Source organism: Trachypithecus francoisi, unplaced genomic scaffold (genome assembly GCF_009764315.1).
Source record: "Trachypithecus francoisi isolate TF-2019V2 unplaced genomic scaffold, Tfra_2.0 Lachesis_group17, whole genome shotgun sequence".
In the NCBI taxonomy this organism is placed as follows: domain Eukaryota; kingdom Metazoa; phylum Chordata; class Mammalia; order Primates; family Cercopithecidae; genus Trachypithecus; species Trachypithecus francoisi.
This window is the reverse complement of record NW_022681462.1, coordinates 76,262,529-76,284,837: the sequence shown is the minus strand read 5'-3', so window position 1 is coordinate 76,284,837 and position 22,309 is coordinate 76,262,529. Positions and strand designations below refer to the sequence as shown.

General features: G+C 43.8%; 2 protein-coding genes across 12 annotated transcripts in view; both read right to left on the bottom strand.

Moving 5' to 3' along the window:
• Window positions 1-15,455, bottom strand: part of MEMO1 (mediator of cell motility 1) — a 147,021-nt gene extending 131,566 nt beyond the window's left edge. Inside the window, exons 1-2 of one of the 6 annotated variants that reach the window (XM_033176114.1) lie at window positions 15,134-15,455; window positions 14,382-14,459 (exon numbers count right to left, since the gene is read on the bottom strand). Coding sequence is in view for 2 of the 6 variants with exons in the window: in XM_033176112.1 (XP_033032003.1) it covers window positions 14,382-14,442 (61 nt within the window). In the remaining 4 variants the exon portion in view is untranslated. Of the gene's footprint in view, window positions 1-14,381; window positions 14,857-15,133 lie in introns of those variants that run through there. The other 5 variants (XM_033176112.1, XR_004428404.1, XM_033176115.1 and 2 more) reach the window with 5 other exon arrangements.
• A 388-nt stretch (window positions 15,456-15,843) lies between these two features.
• Window positions 15,844-22,309, bottom strand: part of DPY30 (dpy-30 histone methyltransferase complex regulatory subunit) — a 54,970-nt gene continuing 48,504 nt past the window's right edge. For all 6 annotated transcript variants that reach the window (XM_033176122.1, XM_033176116.1, XM_033176125.1 and 3 more), the window contains one exon: window positions 15,844-16,241. The gene's annotated coding sequence lies outside the window, so the exon portion shown is untranslated. The remainder of the gene's footprint in view (window positions 16,242-22,309) is intronic.

Genomic DNA, 22,309 nt, shown 5'->3' with positions numbered 1-22,309 from the left:
GCCCCACAGGATAAACTCAAAACCATTCACAGGTACATGATAACAGCAGGAAAATGGTAATAAGTAAGAAATTGTCAAGCAACCTGAAGAAAAGACACACTATATTCAGAGAAACAAATATAAAAAACATCATAGACTTCCAGAAGCTATGCTAAGCCAAAATATAATACAAAATTTATAAAGTGCTACAACACACCAAAAACTTACTACCTACCAAACTACTTTTCAATAAAGAAGGGCATAATGATAGAGTGAATTCATCAAGAAAACATATATCCCAATATGCACACCAAATAATATAAAATCAAAATACATGAAACGGCAGGGCATGAGGGGGAAGGGAGGGGAGGGAGAGAGAGAGAAAAAGAAAGAAGAAAGAAGAAAGAAAGGAAGGAAGGAAATTAAAAGAGGCATGGCACGGTGGCTCACACCTGTAATCCCAGCACTCTGAGAGGCCAAGGCAGGCGGCTCACTTGAGGTCAGAAGTTCGAGACCAGCCTGGCCAACATGGTGAAACCCCCCCTCTCTACTAAAAACAAAAATTAGCTGGGTGTGGTGGTGCACACCTGCAGTCCCAGCTGAGGCAGGAAAATCAATTGAACCCAACAGGCGGTGGTTGCAGTGAGCTATGATCGTGCCATTGCACTCCAGCCTGAGCGACAGAGCGACACCCGTCTCCAAAAAAAAAAAAAAAAAAGGAAACTAAAAAGAAAAAATAAGACAAATCCCCATCTATAGATGGAAATTTCAACACTGCTCTTAAGAATTCATAGAAATAGTGAAAACAAAATCAATAGGAATACAGAAGATTCAAATATAATAATCCAACTTAATCTAATCAGCATTTATAGAGCATTCCACCCCACAACTACAGAAAACATACATACTCTTCAGGAGTCAGGGTCACGCTCTGTCACCCATGCTGGAGTGTAGTCGTGTAATCACAGCTCAATGAAGCCTCAAACTCCTGGGCTCAAGGAATCAACCTGCCTCAGACTCCCAAATTGCAAGGATTACAGGCATGAACTACTATGCTCAGCAGAGAACACATATTACTTTCAAATGAACATGGAACACTCACCAAGACTGAACATGGAACATTCACCAAGACAGACCTTGTAATGCGCCACAAAACAAGTCTACTGTGAGCTGTCGGGGCCTAAGGGAGAAAAACAGATGTAATAGTTCCTAAACTTATTTGACCATAAACCCTTCCTGCAAAAGGCATCTCTGGAGACTACTGTCTCCCAGAACACATTGAGGTTAGGGACCTCAATGAAAAAAATACTTGAGGTAATAACAAAGACAAAAAATTTCCAAATTTTCTGAAAACTATAACTCAGACATCCAAGAATCATAGTAAGCCCCAAACAGGATAAATTCAAAACTATTCAAAGGTACATGATAACAGCAGTAAAATGGTAATAAGATATCATCAAGCAACCTGAAGAAAAGACACACTATGTTCAGAGAAACAAATATTCAGAGAACATACACACTATATTCAGAAAGACACACCATATTCAGAGAAACAAACCACCACGCCTAGCTAATTTTTATATTTTTAGTAGAGATGGGGTTTCACTATGTTGGCCAGGCTGGTCTCAAACTTAATGCTTAATCTGTATTCCTCACAGGATGGGGAAAGGTATCCCAACCATTTTCAACATCTCTTCCTTTCTCTCGTCCTGTGACTAACAAAATCTGGCAATCAATACAAATTTCCTTTCCTTGACTATCAGCCAGGATTAGTCAATCTTATAAAGTATCTGAAAAAGTCCTAAAGCAGGAATAAGCTTGCAATCAATACAAATTTCCTTTCCTTGACTATCAGCCAGGATTAGTCAATCTTATAAAGTATCTGAAAAAGTCCTAAAGCAGGAATAAGCTTGACATATTTGGGGAACCGCAAGGAGCCCAGAATGGTCGGAATAATGTGGGTGAAAGGAAAAATAGTTGATAAAACGAGAAAGTTAAGCAGAGGTCATAGTATGTAAGAGCTTGTAAGTTGTGGTAAGAAGTTGGAATATGGTTATGTAATTGGGGGAGGCGAGGTTAAGAAAAGGGTATTATCGAATTTACATTTTCAAAAAGATTTCTTTGCCTCTGTGTAAAGAACAGAAATGGAAACTGGGCAACCAGTAAGAAGCTCTCCCAGTAACATAAGAGATAGCTAAGACCAGAGTGGCTTAGACCAGACTTACATGTATGTGTCTCACAGAAAAATGCCCAGGCAAATCTACACAAATTACGTTGAAATGTCTTCAAGCTTTTTTTTGAAACAGAATCTCACTCTGTCACACAAGCTAGTGCAGTGGCACAATCACAGCTCACTGTAGCCTCAACCTCCCAGGCCCAAGCGATCCTCCTACCTCAGCCTCCACAGTATACGGGACTATAGATAGGCATGTGCCAATCATACCTGGCTAATTTTTGTCATTTTTTGTAGAGATGGGGTCTCACTATGTTGCTGGTCTTGAACTCCTGAGCTCAAGGAGTCCTCCCACCTCGGCCTCCCAAAGTGCTGGGATTACAGGCATGAGCCACCAAGCCTGGCCTAAAGTATCTTCTTTACTTGGCTCCCAGGACATATTCTCCTTCTCATGAGATGCTTAATCTGTATTCCTTACAGGATCCCCCTTATCCCCGCAGCCTCTTCATGTTGGAATACTCTAAGGCTTGGTCACTGAACCTCTTTTGTCTAACCATTCTCATTCCCATGGTAATTTCATCCAGATACCTGGCTTTAAAATCATTTATGGCCAGGCGCAGTGGCTCATGCCTGTAATCCCAGCACCTTGGGAGGACAATTTGGGTGGATCACGAGGTCAGGAGTTCGAGACCAGCCTGGCCAACACAGTGAAACCCCGTCTCTAACTAAAAATACAAAAAATTACCGGGCGTGGTGACAGGCACCTGTAATTCCAGCTACTCGGGAGGCTGAAGCAGGAGAATCACTTGAACCCAGGAGGCAGAGCTTGCAGTGAGTAGAGATCATGCCATTGTACTGCAGCCCAGGAGACAGTGTGAGACTCCATCTCCAAAAAAAAAAAAAAAAATCATTTATATGATGCTATTTTCTACTTTTAAATCTCTAGTCTAGACCACTCCCCTGAACTCCAGACTCATACATACACTTGGCTGTACAGTGAACATCCCAAACTTAACATAATAAAATTGAGCTCCTAACCTTCCCTTGCCAAACCTGTTCCTCTCAGGTCTTCCCTATCTCAGTATAATAGCAACTTCATCACTGCTATTGCTCGGGGATAAACCTTAAGAGATAGCCATGACTCCTTTCTTACTTTCACACCCCATACTTCAAGTATGTCAGCAAATCCTCTCAGCTCTATCTTCACAATATATTCAACAACCAACCACTTCTCACCAACTCTACTGTTACCACTCAGTTCAAGCCACTATCATCTCACAGTTAGGTTACTCCTTTCCTCCTAACTGGTCTCCCCGGTTCTGCCCTTGCCACTGCTTTCACCACTCCCCAGCCTTCAACTACTCTCATCACAGCAGCCAAGTAATTCTATTAAATCTAAATTAGATCATGCCATCAACTGCTCAAAACCTTCCAATGACCATCTGACTCAAGTAAAAGTTCTTTCTAGACTAGGCACGGCGGCTCATACCTGTAATCCCAGCACTCTGGGAGGCTGAGACAGGAAGACTGCTTGAGTCCACAAGTTTAAGACCAGCCTGAGCAATACAGTGAGACGTCCCCGCCCCCTGCCATCTCTACAAAAAATACAAAACTTTGCCAGGCACGCTGGTGCCTGACCGCAGTCCCAGCTACTCGAGAGGCTGAGGTCGCTTGTGCACGGGAGGTTAAGGTTTCAATAAGCTATGACTGCACCACTGTACTCTAGCCTGGGCAACAGAGCAAGACCCTGTCTCAAAAAGTCTACAGCCACCTCTTAACTCATATAACACTACTCTGTTCCAGTTCACTTCACTTCAGCTGCAATGACCTTGCTTACTGGGTGTTCCTCAAATAGTCCAGGCCTACTTTAGCCTCAGAACCTCTGAATTTGCTGTACCCTCTGCCTAAAATTATCTATCCCCAGATAATGTATAATAATACAAAAGGCTTGTTCTTTCACCTACTTCAGGTTTTGTTTTTGTGTTTGTTTTGAGACAAATCCTCAATCTGTCGCCCAGGCTGAAGTGTAGTGGTGCAAACATGGTTCACTGAAGCCTTAACCTTCTGAACTCAGGCAATCCTTCTGCCTCAGCCTCCTGTGTAGCTGGGACCACAAGCACACATCACCACATCACTACATCCAGCTAATTTATTTTTTGTAGAGATGGTGGTCTCACTTTTTTGCCCAGGCTGGTCTCCAACTCCTAGGCTCAAGCAATCCTCCCATCTCAGCCTCCCAAAGTGCTGGGATCACAGACGTGAGCCACAGCACCCAGCTGAAGTCTTTACTCAAATGTAATCTCAGTGAAGTCTTCCCCCCCCCTTTTTTTTTTTTGAGACGGAGTTTCGCTCTTGTTGCCCAGGCTAGAGTGTAGTGACACGATCTCAGCTCACTGCAACCTCCACCTCCTGGGTTCAAGTGATTCTTCCACCTCAGCCTCCCGAGTAGCTGGGATTACAGGCGCATGCCACCATGCCCGGCTAATTTTTTCTATTTTTAGTAAAGACGGGGTTTCATCTTGTTGGCCAGACTGGTCTCAAACCCCTGACCTCAAGTGATCCGCCCACCTCATCCTCCCAAAGTGCAGGGATTACAAGCGTGAGCCACTGCGCCCAGTTGAAGTCTTCCCTTTCAATGCTATTTAATATTGCAGCCTCGACCCCCGAGCCTTTAACATTCCCAATGCACCAACTGTGCTTTGCTACTCTCCATAGCACTTTCCTCTATCTAGCATACCATATATTTTATTTTTCTTTTTTTCCATGACACAGCCCTCAAGAGGTCCTGAGAACATGTACCCAATTTTCCTCAGTTACTTTATTCATCACCTGTCCCCCCATTTAAAGTGCAAACTCCAGGAATTTTTGTCTGTTTCATCCCCTGCTATACACCTAGTCCCATCAGCAGTGCCTTTCACATAGCAGAAATCAATTGGTTCAATACTGAATTGCTGAATATTAAATAAAGCCTCTTCAGAAGTGCCATAAATTTTGTTACGTCCAATTCAAATGCTAGGACTAGCCTAATAAAAATATACCAATTATTTTGTCAGTATTTATATTATATATGTATTATATTTATATTACACTCAGCATTCGTGTTTTTAGCTATACATTCATTATTATTTTTTTTCTTTTTTTTTTTTTTTTTTGAGACGGAGTCTCGCTCTGTCGCCCAGGCTGGAGTGCAGTGGCCGGATCTCAGCTCACTGCAAGCTCCGCCTCCCGGCTTTACACCATTCTCCCACCTCAGCCTCCCAAGTAGCTGGGACTACAGGCGCCCGCCACCTCGCCCGGCTAGTTTTTTTGTATTTTTTAGTAGAGACGAGGTTTCACCGTGTTAGCCAGGATGGTCTCGATCTCCTGACCTCGTGATCCGCCCGTCTCGGCCTCCCAAAGTGCTGGGATTACAGGCTTGAGCCACCGCGCCCGGCCTATTATTTTTTAATGTAAGATATTACTTGACAATTACAAAGATGTTTACTGATTCCAAATAGTTCAACTGCTCACTTACTCTGGCATAGCGATAAATGGAAAGAACAGTAGGCTTCAGCCAGAAGTCCTGGGTTCAAATCTTAGCTCTGTAATTTACCAGTTGTGATTCATGCAAGCCTCCCCCAAGTCTTAGTTTTTCTTCTTAACAGTAAGCTTTAGCCAGAAGTCCTGGGTTGAAAACCCAACTCCACCATTTACAAGTAATATGATTCAGATGACGCAGCCTCCTCCAAGTCTTCGTTTCTCATCCATAAAATGGCAAGGTGAGAGTAAAATTAAAGACTTGCCTGCATTACCTATCCTATACCTAATTATAGGATTATTGTAACAATTAAAAATATATGGCCGGGCACGGTGGCTCACACCTGTAATCCCAACACTTTGGGAGGCCAAGGCGGGCGGATCACAAGATCAGGAGATCGAGACCATCCTGACCAACATGGTGAAACCCTGTCTCTACTAAAACACAAAAAATTAGCCGGGCATGGTGGCACATGCCTGTAGACCCAGCTACTTAGGAGGCTGAGGCAGGCGAATCACTTGAACCAGGGGGAGGTGGCAGTGAGCCGAGATCTCACCACTGCCCTCCAGCCTGGGCGACAGAGCGAGACTCTGTCTAAAAAACAAAACAAAATGAAATATATATATGAGGAAATCTTTTATATAAGCCATAAATAATATACATATATATATAATATACATGTATGAGTCAAATATCCATACAGTAGTTTGGGGAAAATGAAGTGGGACAGAGTAAGTTCAGTGTTTCTGGCAGCATATTTTCCCATACATTCCTGCCCCTAATACTAAACTCTAATTTTAGAGTCAGACTGGTTCTTCAACTTACTAGTTATACCTTAAACAAGTTACTCAACTTAGGTCATTGTTTCCACATCCATAAATGGAAATAATACCTACCTTGGAGGGTCCTTTTGAAGATTAGGGATTATATACATACGTACATTATATACCTATGAAATATACTTAATGAAAGACTTTTTTTGTCACTTTCATCTTCTTTCAAATGGACAAAAACTCAAAAGTAGTTGACAGGAACCATGGAGATAGAGAAGGAGATGATTTTGACTCAGAAACTGCATGTGAAAGGACAAGGAAACTGAAAACTAGAAGTAATCAAGCAATCATATCAACAGTTTGCCTATTAAATTTGTTCTTTCCTTCTTGCCTTTCTGCAAGGTAAAATAGAATGGGATGCAAAGAAAAATCAGCATGCAGAAAACAGTACTTAGTGACATAAAATAATTCACTTCGAAACTAAATTTTATTACATATTTAGTCTTTCCAAAGAGAAGTATTTTTATTATTCAATTTTTCAATTTCCCACACACCAAGATGTATTATTTTGACACTCTAACTTTTTTTAATCCAATCAAACTTACAGCTAATATTTTACACTCCTAAACTTAAGGTACACGCCAAAAAAATTAAGTTGTAGTTTTCCAGCTATAAAACCCTGATATAATTTTATTAAATGTTTAGAAACATAGTAGAATTAATGAAAACAAAAACTGAAACTGCATTTAAGATATATATCATAGAAATACTTCAAGAATGCTCTTTGACTTTGATATTTCCTCAATTCCATGACAGCCGTGATTATAAGATGTACCATCAATAATATAACCACCATTTTCCAGGGGAAAAAAGCAAAGAAATGTTCTATTTCTTAACATAGGGACTTGTTACACATGGCATATTAAATCTGTGAATATCCACCGAGGTATATACTTGATTTGTATACTTTTTCAATATATGTTTACTTCAACAAAAAAAATTTAATGTAATGTCCGGCCACTTCACAAACACAGCAGACATATGCTCAAATCAACCAAATGAACTATAGATCTAAATATGAAAGATAAAAAGATAAAGTTCTTAGGGAAAAGCACAGGAGAGTAACTTCATGACATTCAAGTAGGTAGAGATTTCATAAATGGGAAACAACAAAAGCACTAACCAACTGATAAACCGGACTTCTTTAAAATTAAGAATTTGCCCAAGCATGGTAGCTTATGCCTGTAATCCCAGCACTTCGGGAGGCCAAGGAAGGAGGACAGCTTGAGACCAGGAGTTTGAGACCAGCCTGGGCAACAAGCAACAAGTGAGACATCATCTCTACAAAAAATTTTAACAATTAAGCCAACCATGATGGCGCACACCTGTAGTTCGCTATTCAGGAAGCTGAGACAGAAGAATCGCTTGAGACCAGGAATTTAAGACCCGCCTCAACACGAGTGAGACACCATCTCAACAAAAAATTTTAAAACTTAGCCAGGCATGATAGTACATGCCTATAATCCTAGCTACTCGGGAAGCTGAGGCAGGAGGATCACTTGAGCCCAAGAGTTAGAGGGTGCAGTGAGTTGTGATCACACCATTGCCATTCAACTTGGGCAACAGAGCAAGACCCTATTCTCAAATAAATAAATAAGTAGGCCGGGCGCGGTGGCTCAAGCCTGTAATCCCAGCACTTTGGGAGGCCGAGACGGGCGGATCACGAGGTCATGAGATCGAGACCATCCTGGCGAACAAGGTGAAACCCCGTCTCTACTAAAAAAATACAAAAAAACTAGCCGGGCGAGGTGGCGGGCGCCTGTGGTCCCAGCTACTCGGGAGGCTGAGGCAGGAGAATGGCGTGAACCCGGGAGGCGGAGCTTGCAGTGAGCTGAGATCCGGCCACTGCACTCCAGCCTGGGCGACAGAGCGAGACTCCGCCTCAAAAAAAAAAAAGAAAAAAATAAATAAATAAATAAATAAGTAAATAAATAAATAAAAGTAAGTGCTTTAATTCATCAACACACCAAGATTCTAAAAGGGCAGAAGATAGTTGCTATATGTATCTAACAAAGAAACGTAGCCAGAATAAGAACTACAAGTCAATATGAAAAAAGTAAACAAACAGCCCAATAGAAAAAAAGGGCAAAAGATTTCACAAAAGCAGAAATCCAATGGCCAATAAATATGGGGTCCCTAACATGAAAAAATGCTCAACTTCATTAAGCATCAGGAAAATACCAATTAAAACTACACTGCAATATCACTACACACCCCTCCAGAATAACTAAAAATAAAAAGACTGACAATACCAAGTGTTGGCAAAGATGAGAAGCAACTGGAGCTCTTACACACTGCTGGTGGGAGTGTAAATTTGTAAAACCAATTTGCAAAACTTTAGCAGAATCTACTAAAACTTATCATATGGGGCCGGGCACGGTGGCTCACACCTGTAATCCCAGTACTTTGGGAGGCCAAGGGGGGCAAATCACCTGAGGTCAGGAGTTCAAGACCAACCTGGCCAACATGGTGAAACCCTATCTCTACTAAAAATACAAAAATTAGTCGGGTGTGGTGGTGCATACCTGTAATCCCAACTACTCGGGAGGCTGAGGCAGGAGAATTGCTTGAACCCAGGAGGTGGAGGTAGCAGTGAGCTGAGATCGCACCACTGCACTCCAGCCTGGGTAACAGAGTGAGACTCCGTCTCAAAAACAAAAACAAAAACAAAAAAACTTACCATTTACATAGGTCATGATCTAATCACTCCACCCTAAGGCATATACCCATCAAAAATCACGTATACATTCACCAAAAAAAGGTACAACAGTGTTCACAGCAGCAAAACTAAAAAACCCAAATGTCCACCAACAGTAGAATAAACTGGAATTGTCATACAACAGAATGAACAAAGTACAGTACAACACGTATTAATCTTACAAATGTAATGTTGAGCAAAAGTTCAAAGGAGCCAAGTGACTCACACCTATAATACCAACACTTAAGGAAGCTGAAGGAGGAAGACTGCTTGAGCCCAGGAAGTTAAGGCTGCAGTGAGCTATGATTGAGCCACAGCACTCTAGCCTGGGCGAGAGACAGACTCCGTTTCCAAAAAAAAAAAAGAAGCTCAAAGAATACATACTATATAATTCTACTGACACAGAATTGGAAAACAGACAAAATTTTTCTATGGTCTTAGTAATACAAGGAACATGGAATGGGGAGGGGGCATTTGGTGGGAATTCCAGTACTGATGTGTTTCTTGAATTGAATACTCATTATGTGAATGTACTTATTCATCTAGCTGAACTTGTTTAAAGTATGTCATACTTTAAAGTCTTACACTCACTGGATCCCTAACTGGCACAACAGGATTTGTAATCCCTTCCTACCACCAAGATGCTTCATCTATACCATAATCAGAGACTTGAATGGTAGCAGTCTCACATCAGCCCCACCACTCTTTAAAATGTAAACATTTGTACCTGTCCATATATGCTACCAATACCTACCACTTGCTAATTATATGCCTACTATATGCCAAGCACTTTAACATTCAGTTAAATACTTACTGAGCATCTACTATGTACAAAGCCTATGCTGAATACTTAGGGTACAAAAAATGAGTAAGACATGGTACCTGGCTTACCTCATATACAGGTAACATCAAAAACTACGTTGGGGAGGCAAAGCACCAGGGTAGGTTTCTTGGAGGTGTTAACACTTGAGTCTTTAAGAGAGGAGTAGGAATTATCCCAACAAAGAACATTTCAACAGAGGGACCAATTTGTGTAAGAGCACAGTGATAAGAAACAGCACGACATATTTAAAGAAACAATGAACAACTATTAGATGTCATTTAATGGGGGTAAAAATCACAACTGGGTTGGGGTAGGGGAAAGTAGTCACAGAGATAGGAAGATGGCAAGTTATGAGGGGACTTAGACCTTAATCCAACAGGCAAGACAGATCAGCGAGGAAATGATCAAAGGAATGATTTGGCCAACATACTATTCAAGTAACAGTATAGAAGATGGATTTAAGGGGATAAGACTGGCAGAAAGAAGTGCAATTAGGAGAGAGTTGTAATTATCCTGACAGAAGATAAGGGCCTAAAATAATGGAATGAAAGCAGTAGCAAATCTGGAGAAAATAAGACTACATTTAGATTATGCTGCTGGTCCAAAGATCAAACTTTGACAACCACTAACCTACACTAGCTAGGATTTGGCAAATTTTTTCTATGAAGAGCCAAACAGTAAATATTTCAGACTTTGTGTGTCACATACAGTCTCTACAGCATTTCATGTTTTTGTTTTTTAAACAACCCATTAAATATTAACAATCATTCTTAGCTACTGGACCTTACCAAAAAAAAAAAAAAAAAAAGAAAGAAAGAAAAAAAAGGCTGCAGCTACATTTGGGGTATGGGCCACAGTTAGTTTGCCGATCCCTGCTGCACACACATAAAGAAGTGAGAATGGCCTGGGAGTGGTGGCTCACACCTGTAATCCCAGCACTTTGGGAGGATGGATCAGGAGGTCAGGAGTTTGAGACCAGACTAATATGGCGAAACCCCATCTCTACTAAAAATACAAAAATTAGCCATGCGTGGTGGCAGGAGCCTGCAGTCCCAGCTACTCAGGAGGCTGAGGCAGAGGGATCTCTTGAACCGGGGAGGTAGAGGTTGCAGTGAGCCAAGATAGTGCCATTGCACTCCACCCTGAGCAACAGAGCAAGATTTCATCTCAAAAAAAAGAAAAGAAAGAAAAGAAAAGAAGTGAGAATGAATCGTCCTATGAGATTAATTTTCCTAAAATGCTATTAACATCACATTAGTCCCCTACTGAGAAACCTTCATTGGTCCTCACTCTCAACTAATTAAGTCCAGTCCCAATGATGCCTGGCATTCATAGGCATCTGTACAGTGGGACCAGCCTACTACTCCAGGCTCATGAACTATGCCCCTGTGTACCTTCCATTCTTATTACATTGAACTATTTACATTTACCTGCCTCTGTATCTGTTTGGGGTTTCCCAATCCAACGTTCTTTCCTCCTGCTCCAAACCTGTTCAAATACCCTTCCTTCAAAGCATAATTCAAATCCTACCCCAAAATGATTCTACCCTCCTCAGAAGTCCTAAAAGCGTATCTCAACTTACTTGATATTTATTTGCTGCCCTAAAAGTTATTACTCACTTCAAATAAACTGAAAATTCCTTGAGGGCAGAAAATAATTTATGTTACTCTCTATCAATGGATCTAGCATATAACAAGGGGTAAACAAAAGGAAGATATATGTGTGTGTATATATGTAATATTTATATATGTACACAAATTTTTTTCTGAAATAGCTATATAACTAAAGCAAATGTGTTTTCACCTTTATTTATGTCAATAATTACACACATTAATTCTATGGACATAACTTGAATGCTGTAGGAACCACAGAATGACAATCCACAAACATCTCTCCATCTCCTATTACTCACACTTTTTTAGGACTAATATACGAGAGAAATAACACAATACAAGTCCAATTTTTCCAACGGTCAGTGTTATCAATGTAGGTACACTGGCAAATATTAAAGACAGGCATTACTAAATCCAGTCGAAGTTTACTTATCTGTAGTTGTACTTCATCTATTTTTAAAATACAAAATAAGCTTTTATAATTGAATTGCTTTAAATATACCCTCAATTATTACTCAAGTTTAAAAAGTCACACACCGACTCCCCCAAAAATTGTCACATATGTGGCCTTAATTTTAAGGTTCTCTGTGACAATGCACATTACCAAAAATGGCATTATTGATTTCACTCAGAATTTAGGGAAACAATACACTTAGAATTTTTAAGAAAATAGTCCTCTTTAGTTCATTGTTGATAAATAACAATAATCACAGAATGTTTTGAGCTGGATTAACGAATTCATCTTAGAATACCAAAGAAGTCTTTCCAAATCCAAAGCGTAAGCTATGCCCTATAAGATTATCCAAAGAATGTTCAAGAATCTATAGAAATTCCTCCAGAATCACTTGCCCACATTCAATTGCAAACTACAACAAAAGTTTAAAACACTGAACTTCTGTCCTGGCGCAGTGGCTCACGCCGGTAATCCCAGCACTTTGGGAGGCCCAGGCGGGCGGATCACGAATCACGAAGTTGGGAGTTAAGAGACCAGCCTGGCCAACATCGTGAAACCCTGTCTCTACTGAAAATACAAAAAATTAGCTGGGCGTGGTGGCGGGCGCCTGTAATCTTAGCTACTCGAGAGGCTGAGGCAGGAGAATCGCTTGAACCCAGGAGGCGGAGGTTGCAGTGGGTCAAGATCGAGCCACTGCACTCCAGCCTGGGTGAGATATCTACATGTTTCCCCATACGCTGAACAAGAATAATTTAACTGGCATTCTCAGGCTTTCAGAACTGATTAAATGTTTATGAAGTACTTTAGGACCATGAAGGGAAGCCACGGTAACCATAAAATGTCATATTTGCTTAATGCAAAACTATAACTACCTGTTAGCTATAGCTGCGAATCCAATCCTCACAATTCTTTTGTGTCTCCCTAACACAGAAAATCTTCAGTGAGTCATGTATTTCAGTAAGGTACATGTCTTTAATGAGCGAGTTTAGCAACCTCAGAGAATTGAATTTTCTTCCAAATCTTTGCTTTTTCACAGGCCATGTCACTCTCCAAGCCAATTTTTTGCTAAGGGAAACATGATCCGATTCACCTCGAGAAGTTAGGTCTAGTTATTGATAAGCCAATACCAAATGACTGAAGACTATGAGGAATCACAGTAGAACTTTCTTTGTTAACATACCAGAAATGTGACTCCTGAAAATAATCCCAGAAAACAGGCATTCTAACAAGCGCTTTATTAAAGGGAAAGTCCCTACACTTTTACATAAAGAACTTCTAAAATGCTTTTAGACAGTGGAGACAGAAAACTCAACTCGCTCAAAGCTTAAACTTAATTGGTTAGGTAGTTCCAGCACCTGCCTGGTGTTGAGCGACCAGTGACTGGGGCCACTGGTCGGGGAAAGTGCTGATGCCATCTCCAGCTGCCCCTTTCGTGAATGACAGTAACAATGCAAACACTGACAAAAGAGCTGGGAGCCCCCCCACCCCCAAGCCCCTGCTTAGCAGTACTTCCACCCAGCCCCAACATACAAAGCGACAAATCCCTGAAAGGCCCTCTGACAGATCTCCCCATGCAGAGACCTCGCCTGTAGTCTGGTAACGTGAAAAAGTGCTACCCTTCACTCCTCGCAAGACAGCGGAGCCCCTTAAAGGTGCAGGGAAACGCTGCCTCCTTCTCCAGCGCCAGAGGCACGGGGCGAGAAGACTTCCTCTCCGGCTGCGAGCGCGGAGGCTCGGGGGCAGACAGAGAACTCCCTCTGGGCGAGGGCACTACCCGGGCGGCCAGCGGGGAGGGCAGGGAAAACGGGAGAGGAAAGGAAAGGGTCTCTGACTCGGCAGGAGGGCGGAGGGTCGCTGCCCTGCAGCGTGGACAAGCGGGGCTCGGCGACGGGCACAGTGTCCTTCCCGGGGATGGCAGCGGCCGGCCGCCCGCTTTCTGCGAGCCAGAGGCGGCGACAAGTCGGCTTGGGTCCGGGAACACGTTCCTTCCTCGAGCCTGGTCCCGAGGGAGGGCTCAGGCTGTCGAGGCTGCAACTCTCCCTCTCGCCTATCTCCGGCGAGCGTGAGGCCGGCCGGCCCCGGGCTGCCGGCGCGGGATGCCCGCCGCCCGGGTGGGGGAGGCGGCGAGGCCGGCCTCGGCTCGCTCCCTCCCCACGCGGTCCGCGCCCGGCGCCCGTCCGCGCCCTCGTCCCCGCCCGCCGCCGCCGCGGGGCCGGGCCGCCGACCTCGGCCGGCCGGGCGTGGGGCCAGGCGGCGGCGGCGGCGGGCGGGCCGGCGGCCTGGGGCCCTACCTGAGGCTGTGTACCAGCTCCCGGCGTGACTGGCTTCCCGGCAGACCACTCGGTTGGACATCTTGGTGCCTGTGCCGCCTATGGTGCACGAGGATGAATGAGGAGGCGGCGGCGGCGGCAGGAGCGGCTCCGCGAGGGGACGAGACACCGCGGGCCCAGCCCAGGAGGAGGCGGCAGCGGGGAGGGGATCAGCCCGGCCCAGGAGGAGGAGGAAGAGGAGGAGGCGGCGGCCCAAGAGGAGGAGATGGCAGCCGGGGCGGTGGCGGCGGCAGCAACAATCACCACAAACTCCGGCCACCGCCGGAAGATGGGGCCCACGGCGGCCTCACCGAAGCCCGGAAAGCCCTGGCCCCGGCCCCCGGCGTCCCCGCTGCTGCCCAGCCGGGGCTGGTTCCGCCGAGCCGCCCCCACGGCCCCCTCCCCTCCCAGCTGGCCTCCTCGAGCCACCGCGGGTGACCCCACCCCCGTGACTCCGCGCCCGCCCCCGCCCCCCACCCCCCGCGGGGCTCCCCGCACCCACCCCCACCCCCGGCAGGGCCCTCCAGCCCGGCCGCCCGCCGCCGGCCCCGCCCCGCTCCTCCTCCCGGCCGCGCGGCGAGGTTAACGGCGGAAACTGGACAGGCCTGACGGCATCTGGGGTCGGGCAGCCCCGCGAGGAGGCAGCGGCGGCTGCAGCTACGCGCACACAAAAGCCCAGGGCCGGGGCCTGAACCGGGGAAGGCAGACCCGGAGAAGAGCCAACGCTTCCTTACTCGCCACTCTAACGGGTCCTGCCCACTGAGCATGCCCAGCACCGCTGCCTAGCCCGCCGAGGAATCTCAACGTGCACGCTCCGCTCTCCGGGGTTTAGCGGCAGCAGAGGCTGGGAGGTGGGGGCAGGGCGCGGGGAGCAGGACGCAGCCGCAAGGCAAGCCCCCTCCCCCAGCCAACTTCCTCAAATGGAGAGCACCTAGGGCTCGCGGATACGACTTTGCACGAGGACAGTCCCGCGGGTATCCAACATACACAGGCATCTTTCATGGATTCGCACCCCCAAGGTCTCATTCCTATAGTGGCCACGCCGGGAAGTTCATCTGTAGAAGCAGGCACATGGTAAAGTGTGCCTGTGGCCCTGCAACTGCTAGTTTTTGCCTCACAGGGTCACCCTTACCACCTAACGGTGGCTTTGACAATGTAACCATTTCTCTTGTTTCATGTTATATTTATGTAGGTGCATGTCTTATCTCGCTAACTAAAGTGCTTGATATAACTAGCCTCAGTTACCCTCAACTGTAAAATGGGGACACTCAAGGAGTGTACCTAGGATTATAAGAGCTGCTGAATGTGAACAGCCTGACAGGGTAAGCATACAACAAATACTATTTTAACTCTTGTCATCTTATAAATCCCAGTATTACACATAAATGTCAGGAGCAAATAATTTTTTTACAACTGTGTAAGAATCACAGCAAAGGAGGCTATCTTGGATCTCTGAGGAAATGTTACTGTTACAGAGTACACCATTGCAAAAGTAGGAATAGAGGAAGAGAAAGTTGCATACATCCAATGAAAGTTTTGGGTCAAACACTATGTTTGTAACTGCATGGACATGGTACCTCCTGCCTATAATCCCAGCACTTAGGGGGTCTTAGGCAGTAGGATTGCTTGAGGCCAAGAGTTCGAGACCAGCCTGGGGAATATAGGAAACCCTGTTTCTATAAATTTTTATTTTTTAATTATTCGGGTGTGGTGGCTTGGCCTGTGGTCCTAGCTACTTGGTAGGCGCAGGCAGGAGGATCACTTGAGCCTAGGAGGTCAAGGCTACAATGAGCCATGATCACGCCACTGCATTCCAACCTAGGCAACGTGCGCAGCAAGACCCTGTCTCAAAAAAGAAAAGAAAAAAAAATTATATCTGAGTTTCATACTAAACAAGCCCCTGACAGATTCCAGAGTAGATGACTGGCTGTCTAATATTCAAGTTTACTTTTTAAAGCACTATTCTGTTTCCTCTCCTCCTTCCACCTTCTCCAAATTTAGGGCCCAAAGATTTTGTGCAGTATCCCTGTCCTAAAGCCTAGTCAATTACTGGAACACTTCTAACTTTCATACCTTTTTCTAATTAGGTTAAAATCTCCACTGTATATTTGTTTACTCGAATTTTACCCTCTCCACCAACTTGCACAAAACATCATATGCAACCAAAAAATGGACATACCATGTAGCCAAAACCTCTTTCTTTTCTTTCTTCTTCTTCTTTTTTTTTTTTTTTTGAGACAGAGTCTCGCCCTGTCACCCAGGCTGGAGTGCAGTGGCTTGATCTCGGCTCACTGCAACCTCCACTTCCTGAGTTGAAGCGATTCTCTTGCCTCAGCCTCCAGAGTAGCTGGGATTACAAGTGACTGCCACCATCCCCAGCTAATTTTTGTATTTTTAGTAGAGATGGAGTTTCACTATGTTGGCCAGGGTGGTCTTGAATTCCTGACCTCAGGTGATCCACCCGCCTCAGCCTCCCAAAGTGCTGGGATTACAGGCATGAGCCACTACAGCCGGGCCAAAGCCACTACTTTAGAGGTAACAGAAAAAATAAGGCTGGAGTTCTGATTACATGGTACTGTTCTGAGAGTACCAAAACTCAGTGATCATTGATGAAATGTAAACTTTTTGTTGTAAGTTTCAAGAAAAGGAAACTGCCCTAAGTGCTTATATGATGATGGTTCTTGTGGTTATTTATTGCTGATTTTGTTTCTATGGAAAAGAAGGGGCGGAGAGATTGGATACAATTAAACAAAGAAAGCTTAGTATTTCAGGCCCTTCAAATTAGAAAGTCAGATTTGAGTCCTGGCCCTGTCACTCATCAGCTGTGTGACCATGGGCATCTAGTACTTTAACCTTTTCTAGCCTCAGTGTTATCTGTCAAATGCAAACAGGAGTAATATCTAACTCACAGGCTTGCTGTGAGAATGATTAAGGTACGTTAAAATGCTTCATAAGCTGTTCTTTATAAATATTTGTTCTGATTATTATCTTCTACTCCTAGCAACAATTCTAGGTCTCATTCCAAACTAGTAATCTAATTTAAAATTCAGCTTTCTCCCTATTAAAATGCTCTACTGAAATTTTCTTGCTGGTCAAACTGAATAAAGACCACAATGCAACTGAACTGAAAGGTTAGCAGATACTATGTTGTATCTCTAGGATTCTCTCAATATATGGCACAATTATTCCCCTGTCCACTTTATTCTAGATACCTTACTCAAGTACACTCTTGAAAGAAGTTGAAACTATTCATTTATTCACCTCCCCTAAATTAAGAAAAATTCATATAATGCAAATACTTTGTATTTTAGGAGAAGCTTATTTGACAATACTGTACAATTCTCATGTTACTATCAACAATTTCCATTATATCCACTAGTGATTTTTGTTTGACACTCCATAAGCATTATTCATAGTAGGAAGCAAGGAGGAAACCTTTATTAACAGACAATCCTTATGAAGCTAAGACTTCAAGAAATAAGAAGGAAGGCCAGGCACCGTGGCTTCTGCCTGTAATCCCAGCACTTTGGGATGCTGAGGCGGGCGGATCACAAGGTCAGGAGTTTGAGACCAGCCTGGCCAATACGGCAAAACCCCGTCTCTACTGAAAATACAAAAATAGACAGGCGTGGTGGCAGGTGCCTGTAATCCCAGCTACTCGGGAGGCTGAGGCAGGAGAATCGCTTGAACCTGGGAGGCAGAGGTTGCAGTGAGCTGAAATCGTGCCGTTGCACTCCAGTCTAGGTGACAAGAGCAAGACTCTGTCTCAAAAAAAAAAAAAAGAAAGAAAGAAAACAGCATTTCCAATATTTATGCAGCACTCAGTAGTAGCAAACGACTAGAAAAAAACCACAATGTCCATCAATGAAAACTTGTTAAACTACGATATACATATGCACCCATTAAAAAGAATGAAGTGGCTGGGCAGAGTGGCTCATGCCTGTAATCCCAGCACTTTGGAAGGTTGAGGCAGGAGGATCACTTGAGGTCAGGAGTTCAAGACCAGCCTGGGCAACATAGCAAGACAAAAAAAAAAAAAAAACCTAAAAATAAATTTTAAAACGTAGCCAGGCCAGTGCACTCCAGCTTGGGTGACAGAGCGAGACTCCGTCTCAAAAAAAAAAAAAAAAAAAAAAAAAAAAAACGTAGCCAGGCACAGTGGCACATGCCTATGGCCTCAGCTACTTGGAAGGCTGAAGCGGGAAGATTGCTTAAGCCCAGGAGTTTGAGACTGCAATGAGCTATGATCACACCACTGCACTCCAGGCTGGGCAACAGAGTGAGACCCCATCTTTAAAAAAAAAAAAAAGAAGAAGAAGAAGAATGAAATGGCACTATATACTAGTATGGAAGGAGATTCAAAAAAGTGAAAAAAGCAAATTACAGAATGTATAAAGTATGCTTCCATTTGTATAGGAATGAATACTTGTAATTTCATATATTTGCATATGCACGGAATACTTCTAGAAGGTAATAACTTCTAGAAGTAACTGGGTGGCTGAGGTGGAAGGATGGAAAAAGGATTTAACCTTTCCAATGTATGTCTTTGTGTATCTTTTGTATTTTGTGCCATATACATATACTACATACCAAAAAAAAAAACAAAAAACTCTATTTTTACATCTTTAGGCTTGATTTTGAATCTACACGGCAATATTAAACTGACCATTTTTAGATTCTACTTATCCGCAACTGACAGCTTTAGAAGCACCCTAACACTGAAAGCCCTGTAGATCAGAAAAATATTTTACAATAGTAACAGCCTTTTGAACAAATCAAGAGAAGAGTTTAACACAGAGAAGGTCTTTTGATTTCAACTAAAACTGGTGTTCTAACCTAGTATCAGTCAACTTTGTCCCTGTCTACCTTAGAAAACCAAACTTAATAAACAACATTTATTAAATACTATGTATCTGAACACTGGACTAAGTATATTAGATATTTAATAATTCCTGTCAGATAAAAATTTATTCATTTCTAATGTTTCATAATACAATTTTTTATGCAGAGCTTTTTTCCATATTTTTTAATTTTTATTTATTTATTTTTTTTAGATGGAGTCTCGCTCTAATTGCCCAGGCTGGAGTGCAGTGGCACGATCTCACTCACTGCAAACTCCGCCTCCTGGGTTCACGCCATTCTCCTGCCTCAGCCTCCGGAGTAGCTGGGACTCCAGGCGCCCGCCACCACGCCCGACTAATTTTTTGTATGTTTAGTAGAGACGGGGTTTCATTGTGTTAGCCAGGATGGTCTCGATCTCCTGACCTCGATCCGCCTGCCTCAGCCTCCCAAAGTGCTGGGATTACAGGCGTGACCCACCGTGCCTGGCCCTTTTTTCCATATTTATTAATATTTAGGATTGTCAGAAATGGAATGACAGAGTCAAAAGATATAAGGAGCCAGGCGCAGTGGCTCACATCTATAATCCCAAAATTTGGGGAGGCCAAGGCAGGAGGATCACTTCAGTTCAAGAGTTGAAGACCAGCCTGGGCAACACAGCAAGATTTCATCTCTACTAAAAATAAAACAAATTAGCCTGACATAGTGTCATGCCCCTGTAGTACCGCACCCTGTAGTATAAGCTACTCAGGAGGCTGAGGCAGGAGGATTGCTTGAGCCCAGGAGTTCAAGGCTGCAGTGACCTATGATTGTGCCACTGCAGTCCAGGCTGACAAAGCAAGATCTTGTCTCCAAAAAAAAAAAAAAACACACACACACACACACACACACACACACACAAAGCTTTGTTAAAGACTGGCAAAGTTGTTTTTGTTTTATTTTGTTTTGAGACAGTCTCGCTCTGTTGCCCAGGGAGTACAATGGCATAATCTCAGCTCACTGTAGCCTCCACAGCCTCTCAGGATCCAGCAATTCTCCTGCCTCAGCCTCCGGTAGCTGGGATTATAGGCACGTACTACCATGCCTGGCTAATTTTTGTATTTTTAGTAGAGATGGGGTTTTACCATATTGGCCAGGCTGGTCTCGAACTCCTGACCTCTGGTGATCCGCCTGCCTTGGCCTCGCAAAGTGCTGGGATTACAAGTGTGAGCCATCATGCCCAGCCAAAGGCTGGCAAGGTTTTTTAAAAAACAATTATTCATTACCAACTACCCTTTTATCACTGGTGACCTATTTTCCACTATTTTATTACTTTTCTTCTTTGCTAATTTACACCCAGATTTTATTTTAATAAGTGGATTTTCGGTTATAGCCACTCACAGGTTCATCTTTTGTGCCTCATTTTTCCAGTCTGATGATACGTCATCAGGCCTCCAATTGGTAATGCCATTTTGGAATCCAGTCTAGGAAAATACCTGGCTACAGTTTTGTATGCTCCTCCTAAAACAATTCCGTCGCTTCTAACAGGAAGTTATCCATCTTAAAATCCCACTGTACCTTCTCCTAAATGACGTTTAAATAAAAGTTCAATATTCTTCCTTTAGGTGCATCAGAACTAGGTAAATGATCTCCTTCTATCCAACCCACTCTTCTTTTTTTTTTTTTTCAATTCAAGGTTTCTATTTCCTCCAGGAATCTATTCCTAATTCACTCTACTGATCCTCCCAACTAACCCACCCACCAACGTAATTTATGAACTCACTCTTAAGGGATACAGTAGGTTTTACTCAATTTTTGTATTTATTTACTAAACAACGTCTGCATTAAATGGTCAAAGGTTAGGAACTGTTTATATGCTTTCCAGTTATATATAATATATGACACCAAAGTATAATAGTAACTTTCTTTTTTATTGTTGTTTTTTTGAGACGGAGTATCGCTCTGTCACCCAGGCTGGAGTGCAGTGGCGCGATCTCGGTTCACTGCAGCCTCAGCCTCCTGGGTTCAAGCAATTCTCCTGCCTCAGCCTCCCGAGTAGCTGGGATTACAGGTGTCGACCACCATGCCCAGCTAACTTTTGTATTTTGGGTAGAGGCAGGGTTTCACCATGTTGGCCAGGCTTGTCTCAAACTCCTGACATCAGGTGATCCACCCACCTCAGTTTCCCGAAGTGCTGCGATTACAGGCGTGAGCCACAGCGCCCAGCCATATAGTAGTAACTTTCTAAACTGACTTCCATTTAACCAATTTATGAGAGTAAGTGGAGCTCTCCATTCCCTCAGTAAAATAACACTGAATAATGCCCATGAATAAACTGAACTCTTGAAGCTACTGGGCTACACTCTTTAAGAAACTCTCAGCTAGGTGTGGTGTCTCACGCCTGTAATCCCAACACTTTGGGAGGCCAAGGCACGTGGATTACTGGAGGTTAGGAGTTCGAGACCAGCCTGGCCAACATGGTGAAACCCCATCTCTACTAAAAATACAAAGTTAGCTGGGTGTGGTGGTGTGCGCCTGTAATCCTAGCTTCTAGGGAGGCTGAGGCAGGAGAATTGCTTGAACCCAAGAGGCGGAGGTTGCAGTGAGGCGAGATTGTGCCATTGTACTCCAGCCTGGGCAAAAAGAGCGAAACTCTGTCTCAAAAAAGAAAAAAACCACACACACACACACACACACATATATAGAGAGAGAGAGAGATGGGTTTGAATCCCTGCCAAAAACTTAATTCCTCTGTAACTTTAAGGAAATTATTCAAATGTTTCTTCATCTATAAATGAAGTGTTAAACTAGCTGGGTGTGGTGGTGTGTACCTGTAGTCCCACCTGCTCAGAAGGCTGACGCGAGAAGATGACTTGAGCCCAGGAGTAAGCTATGCTCTCACCACCGGGCTCCAGCCTGGGTGACAGAGCAAGACCCCGTCTCAAAAACAAATAAATATGCTGGGCGCAGTGGCTCTCACACCTATAATCCCAGCACTGTGGGAAGTTCTGGCAGGTAGATAGCTTGAGGTCAGGAGTTCGAGTTCAAGACTAGCCTGGTCAACACAATGAGAACTCGTCTCTGCAAAAGCT